The 6,609-nt window shown below is 50.6% G+C and overlaps 3 protein-coding genes across 6 annotated transcripts in view; all 3 read right to left on the bottom strand.

Moving 5' to 3' along the window:
• ABB37_09634 (putative mitochondrial long-chain-fatty-acid-CoA ligase) overlaps positions 1–949 on the bottom strand; it is a gene marked incomplete at its 3' end in the record, with an annotated part of 6,093 nt that extends 5,144 nt beyond the window's left edge. Inside the window, exon 1 of one of the 2 annotated variants that reach the window (XM_015809219.1) lies at positions 1–949. This exon is cut by the window's left edge and continues 5,144 nt beyond it. The other variant, XM_015809220.1, reaches the window with a different exon arrangement.
• Positions 950–3,400: 2,451 nt separating this feature from the next.
• Positions 3,401–4,761, bottom strand: ABB37_09633 (hypothetical protein; the record flags this gene model as incomplete). 2 transcript variants are annotated; one of them, XM_015809217.1, is made up of 1 exon in its annotated part: positions 3,401–4,761. In XM_015809217.1, exon 1 carries the CDS (start codon positions 4,532–4,534, stop codon positions 3,401–3,403), a length of 1,134 nt encoding a protein of 377 aa, XP_015652153.1. In that variant the 5' UTR covers positions 4,535–4,761. The 2 variants fall into 2 exon arrangements, with proteins under 2 accessions (XP_015652153.1, XP_015652154.1); XM_015809218.1 differs by having other exon boundaries at positions 3,401–4,669.
• A 677-nt stretch (positions 4,762–5,438) lies between these two features.
• Positions 5,439–5,928, bottom strand: ABB37_09632 (hypothetical protein; the record flags this gene model as incomplete). 2 transcript variants are annotated; one of them, XM_015809215.1, is made up of 1 exon in its annotated part: positions 5,439–5,928. In XM_015809215.1, exon 1 carries the CDS (start codon positions 5,823–5,825, stop codon positions 5,439–5,441), a length of 387 nt encoding a protein of 128 aa, XP_015652151.1. In that variant the 5' UTR covers positions 5,826–5,928. The 2 variants fall into 2 exon arrangements, with proteins under 2 accessions (XP_015652151.1, XP_015652152.1); XM_015809216.1 differs by having other exon boundaries at positions 5,439–5,905.
• Between the last annotated feature and the right edge of the window lie 681 nt (positions 5,929–6,609).

Below are 6,609 nucleotides of genomic sequence, written 5' to 3'. Positions count from 1 at the left end.
AGATGCCGTGCATCGTCGCCAGCCACTCCCACCGCGTCTCCTCGTAGATGGACACGTTGCAGCGCGGGGCCAGTCCGAGCTCCGCGAGGCCGCGGCTGAAGCTCATGATGGACGTCCACATCTCCCCGAGCGTGATGCGCTGCGTAGGTCCAAGGTACGTGATCTCCATCACGCGCTGCTCGCCCTTGCCGACGTCGATGGGTTCCCGCGCCCGCCGAATCAGCGGCCGGTACTCGATGCGGGGCTCCTCGGCGTACGTCTCACACACTTGCCGAAATCGCTGTGTGGTGTTGTCGCCGTGGTAAACCGACGTACACAGGGCCTGATAGGCGTCCTCTGCGTAGAGACGGCCGTTGCGGTAGGTGGCAGAGCTGGTCGAGGCTGGCACTTCGGTGGTGTCCGGCACGGGCCGGCTTAACGGTCCATACGCTTGCAGGTCAGCGATGGGGGTGCTCGGTGTCACCGAGTAGGCGTTGCGCGCGCTGAGCAGCGCCGATAAAACGGCGCCCATCCTTTTCCGTGTGTTGTCCAGCGGCTGATGCAATAGTAATAATAATAATAATAATAGTTTAAACTCAAAAGCAGATCAATACATACATATATTTATTTATTTAATCGCTTGGAATGAAAGAGTGGAGCGTAACCGCGATGAATGTTAACGGAGTAAAATACAAAAGAAGAAGAGGAGGAGCAGCAGCAGCAAGCAAGACGGAGGGCAACAACACCAAAAATATTTTTCCGTTTATTTTTGCTTGTTTTACGTCGCGCTGTGATGTGCACAATGGCGGAGTAAAATACGGAGCGAGAGAGAGAGAGAGGGAGAGAAATTATGTGAATATAGTTCTTGCTGGATATACATATATCTATAAGTAGAAGTACGCGGAAGATGGTTTCTGCCGCTTCCTTTTGTGTTGGATTGCTTGCGAGGTCGGCTGATGGGTGCGACTCTGCGATTCATCAGGCAGAAGCAGCAACATGAACGGATACAGAAAACATAAGAAAATGAAAAAAGGAGAAGAAGAAGATCAATGAGAAGGGGCAGTCAACGAAGCACACACACACACACACACACATTCACTCACACGAGATGAGCATGACAATCGAACTGACGAACAAGCCGCATTCGAAAAGATAACATTGCTATTCACAATTTTTTGTTTTTTTATTGTCTAACTTAGTGTGTTTGCGCTTTGTAGTGACCAGTGTCTCTCGTGCGGCCGGCGAGAGAGAGAGAGAGACAGAGAGAGAGAAGTCAAAGGAGCTCGCATGCCCGAGTGTCGGCGGTCTTATTCCTTTTCTTTTTTTCCTTTCCTACGGTAAACACACCGTGCATCATCAAACCCCGAAAGAAATACAAAGTACTAAAAGAGAACTGCGAGATGCAGCGAAGTCAAAGTAGAGTAGAGGGGGAAGAGAAAAGATTTTGGAAACAAAGCTAATGAACCAGAAAGAAATAGAAAAGAAAAGGAATGTGTGTTGGTTTGAGTGTTTATCGCTGTCAATCGAACGGGGGTTTTAACCGTTCTTGTGGGTATTATATATATATATATATGTTTTGCTGCTCGCTTCTCGTTTCTCGCTGAAGAAAATAGGAATGAGCATACACACACACACACACACGCACGCCCGCCTATGAAAGGAAAACAATAGAAGTCACGTAAGGAGGTGAGAAGGAGCGAGGGAGAGAGAAGGGGCGGATCACCTCACGTATATATACATATAAGTGCACCTCCTCCCCTCCTCCTCCTCCCTGACGACGCAAACCACGCGGGTGTTAACCCCCAAAAAGTACTCATCCAAGACGAGTCGGTAGAATACAAACGCAATCTGAATCCATCCATCATACACATAGACGCACGCACACACATACAGAGATAAAGATAGAGAGAGAGAGAGACGCACGCAGCACCGGGCTGCTAACTACTTTCCCAGTAGATAGATGATTCTATCACGCAGAGTCGATGACCGCAGCAGCAGCAGCAGCAACAACTACAGAAAAGCACACTACAAACAAAGGGCTGAATAAGCTATATATATATATATATATTATTGAACCTCGTCAAGGGGAGAGAGAAAGAACAAACATGCACGAGTTAGAAGGAATAGTAAATGGCAATAATAATAATAATAGCAGTAAAGTGCGCTGAAAGAAATGCCAAAGGCGACGCTTCCTCTGATTGAATCAACGAAGTGGAGGCACGAAATAATTAAAAAAACAAAGCAAAATCAGATTGTAGCAAGAATGAATATGCAGGAGGCCCTCGACTCCACAGTCTGCTTCCGACCTCCCCTCCCCTCCTCCTCTCCTCACTTGTCTCTCGGGTTACTTCGAACAACACACAGGTTCTTCTTTTTCCCTTTCCATTTGCAGCCCACGTAATACAAATAAAAGAAAGGGTGCCTGAGTGTTTTGAAGCGCTGACATCGACTCGAAACCAAAAGAACACTCGCAAATGGTAATGATAATAATAATGATAATGATGGTTGTTGTGATGGGTGGATGGGGGTTCGAAACAAAAAAGTTCAGTTAGGCAAAGAAGAGAAGAGCAGAGGAGCGCCCCCCCCCCCCTTCCCCTCCCGAAAACACAAATGAGCAGACAGCAGCAAAGTAATAATAAGTAACAATAATAAATAATAATAGAAGAAAGAGGGAAGAGACTGGGGAGAAAGCTGCTACACACGAAGAGTCCGTCGTGGGGAACAGGGATCAGAAAAAAGAGAAAAATATATAGTGACTTTTCCTTTCTTGTTGTCGTTGTTGCTGCTGGTTGCTCTTTTAGAAGAATACCGACTTGAACTGCTGCGGCGACAGGTGCAGATGGTGCTCTCGGCGCGCGCTTCCCACAGGCGAGGCAGGAAGAGATCAACGACAGCGAAGGGGCTGGGGAGCAATATGAACTCTCTTACACACACACAACACGCACATCTCCGCCGTTGCTAAGAGCGTTGTTTTCTTCTTCTGCCGCCTTCCGCGTCGCACAAGTCGTTCTTGCTCTCTCTCTCTCTCTCTCCGCGAGGGTTTTAAACCCCCGTTAGATCGCGCATCAACTCGCACATGAAACAGCAAACCAACACAAAACCAAATCATAATAATAATAATAATAACAATAAACTCCAGAAATCACCAGGTGCACCAAGTACAAAAATCGATTTTGTTTTACTGGGATGTTATTCTTTTTTTTTCTTTTTAATTTTTGTTTTCTTTCTCGGGGGATGGCGTCGCGTGACGCGCGCGCCCGGCAGCGTGTGTCAGCGCCCTGCGTCCTGCTTGCCCGATGATCGCACCTTTGCTTTTTTGTTAACCACCTTTATATATATATTAGTAGGGACTTTTTTTTCTTCGCTTTTAAGGGGCCGTCGCCGCTTTGAAAGAGAGGGAGGTGTGTGTGTGTGCGTGGAACTACGCCGCTGCTGTGGCGGCCACGATTCGCTTCAGCGACGACACAAACTCATGGCACGCGTCCTCTGGCGTTGCCCAGGAGGTCACGAAGCGCACCACGGCGGTGCCGTCGCGGCGGTCCTCGAAGAGCATGCAGTCGTACTCCTTCGAAATCTCCGTGTAGAGGGCCATCGTCATGATCGGGAACTGCTGATTGCTCTCCGAGTCGTAGGCGAAGGTCAGGCCACACTCCTGCAGTCCGTTTTTGATGATGGCCGCGGCTTTGTTCGAGTGGGCGCCGAGCTCGAAGATGAGGTTGTTCCTCATGAGCACCTCAAACTGAATCCCCAGCATCCACCCTTTCGCGAGCAACGCGCCGCGCTGCTTGATCAAGAAGCGCAGGTCCGGCTTGAGGGCGTCGTTCAAGACGACGAGGGCCTCTCCAAACATCCCTCCCACCTTCGTGGCGCCGATGTAGAACATGTCCGTCAGCCGCGCCATGTCTGCTAAGGTGACGTCGTTGTGCTGGCTGGTGAGCGCCGACGCAATGCGCGCGCCGTCGACGAAGAGGAGCAGGTCGTGTGCGCGACAGAAACTAGAAATCTCCTCCAACTCGTGCCTTTCGTACTGCGTGCCGACCTCCGTCGTGTTCGAGATGTACACCATGCGTGGCTTCACCGTGTGCTCGGAGTTGTTCTCGTGCAAGGCGCTGTCGATGTCCGCCACCCGCATCTTGCCGTCACGCGAGAAGACGTTGAACACCTTGTGCCCCGTCGCCTCGATGGCGCCGGTTTCGTGCGTGCTGATGTGGCCGAGCTGCGTTGCAATCACACACTCCCACGGCCGCAGCGCCGCTGAAATAGCAATTAAGTTGGTCTGCGTGCCACCTGAAATGAAGTGCACATCCGCGTCGGGCGCATCCGCGGCCTTCCGGATCAGGCGGGCAGCCTCCGCGCAGTGCGCGTCGAGGCCGTAACCGGGGTTCTGTTTGCCGTTGTTCTCCTGCATCATCGCCTCGAGGACCTGCGGGTGCATCCCCTCGCTGTAGTCATTCATGAAGCTGTAGCGCTTGCGGGGAACAGAGGGCGGCGTGGTCGTCGTCGTGTCCTTCGTTGTGTCCTTCGTTGACATCGGTGTTGTCTTGATCGTTGACATGGTTGAAAAAAGAAAAGATTTTCTTTTCCGTGTAAATAAAAAGAGGTGAGCACTTGGGATCGGTGTAGCGAGGAGGGGCGAAAAACGGCGGAAGGAGCACTTGCTGAAGGGGAAGAGAGATGGAGAGAGAGAGCTTCAAGAAGATTTTTATATAAATGATAATAATAATAGCGAAGAAAGAAGATTGGGAGAGCGAGAGCGAGGGGGTGAAATACGAATATTTCTCTTTTGTATTTATATGGTAAAGGTGGTATTCGGTTTGTGTTGTTCATGGTTAGATGCAAGGGGGGAGGGGGTAAACGAGCGGAGGGAAACAGAGGAAGGGGAGCGCGTGGAAGTGGAGAAGTACACGATGGGTTGTTATTACTATTAGTATGGCCCTTGCGGTGCTGTTGCACGTCATTGCCAACCTTTCCTCACGACGATCTTTCTGTTTTTCATCAACAGAGCGGTTGAGGTGGTTTCGGTTCTTTGTCTTTGTCTCTCTCCTATTGTGACAGCGGAACGCGCCGGTACAACCTGGCACCCCCTGCAAACTTCTCATATATATATATATATATATCTGACAATCGATATTGCTACCGCCACGACCCTCGTCAAGCATCTCTCTCTATACGTGTATATATATATATGCTGCGCCTTCTATGCGTGCTTCTATGGATGAAAAAAGAAAAAAGAAAAGCAGACGAACTCCCCCGATACGACACATTCTTGGGGGGTTTCTCCCTCACACTGCAACGGCACCAGCAGCAGTGCAGTTCGCCAACGTCGTCGCGCACGCAGAGGGAACGGAGCAAGCAGCCGTCATCGCTTCACGCCGTCTGAGCCATGCGCACGAGATTGCCTTCCCTGTCGTGGTCGCACTCAAACTCGGTCGGTGCCGTCGCAGCCTGCAGCGCGGGAATCAGAAACCGCCGGTGTTCGCGCGGTCCAGCACCCACCGCAGCGGACGGAACGCCAAAATTCCCTCTCGCGTGCTTTCCGGGTACCTCGCCAGCGCCGGCGCCGCGTGCAGCTCCATGAGATAGAGATGCAGCACCCCAAGCAGACGTCCCTGCTCCGTCCATTGCATGCGACCCGAAGAGCGCACGGTGTAGCTCTGCGGTGCAAACTCGGTCTCCTCCACCTCACGATGTGCGCACTCCAACGGCGTCTCCTGGCTGTCGCGCTTTCCGCCCACGCCGTTCCAGCTGCCCATAAACGGCGATTTCAGTCGGTTCAGCAGGAGCACGTCGTCACCGCGCGTGAGAAAGCAAAGCGCATACTCCTTTGCCGTGGTCATTGCGTGCATGTGTCAACGCATATGTGGGTGGGGAGAGGGGGGATGGCTACGGCTCGCTTCCTGCACCTCGGGGGATATCAATATCTTCTTAATTGTTGTTGTCAACGCAGCTCGGAGCATTCGACGGCAAAGCAAAGAAAGGGCAGGACAACAGCACGAGAAGAACAACAATCGAAGAGGAGGGCGAGAGAGAGCAGAGAACCAATCAAATCAAATCATAATAATCACATATAGGACAGCTGCATCAACATGGCTGGTCATTCGATCATTTTCTCTCCCCATATATATGTCAAAGGGTTCTTCTCGCCATCATGAAAAGAACGGAGCAATAGCGAGAACAATACTCCCCATTTGCGTAGGTGCCTTTCCCTGTTCAGATGCGAGAGGTGCGAAGAGGGGTATGCGGCGGAGTCCGTACCGCATGCGCCTGGATAACACATCGGTGTGCAGCTGCCACGGTGTCTCTCCCTGGACAACACGCATTCCACACTGCAAATAAGAATATATATATATATATATATATACGAGTAGATCGCTTTGTCATTGACGTAGCCGGATGATGCCTCGTCCGAGATTCAATATGTAAATAAACAACTCTTTTTGTTTTTTCAAAGTATAAAACTGGAAGCGAAAAGAAGAAACAGAATAAGAAGGATAGGAAGTCAAGAGTCGAAGTGACTGCACGGCATTTGGGGAAATACATCACTAGCGAGTACCTGGCATCAATGTCCCCATCAAGGCTACTCATTGTTTCTTCACTATCTAGTATCTGCCCCAATTCCGTTCTTCTTTA

The sequence above is a fragment of the Leptomonas pyrrhocoris genome (assembly GCF_001293395.1).
Source record: "Leptomonas pyrrhocoris isolate H10 chromosome Unknown, whole genome shotgun sequence".
Classification (NCBI taxonomy): Eukaryota; Euglenozoa; class Kinetoplastea; order Trypanosomatida; family Trypanosomatidae; genus Leptomonas; species Leptomonas pyrrhocoris.
Note: the sequence above shows the minus strand (reverse complement) of the source record. Positions and strands in the feature narration are given on the sequence as shown.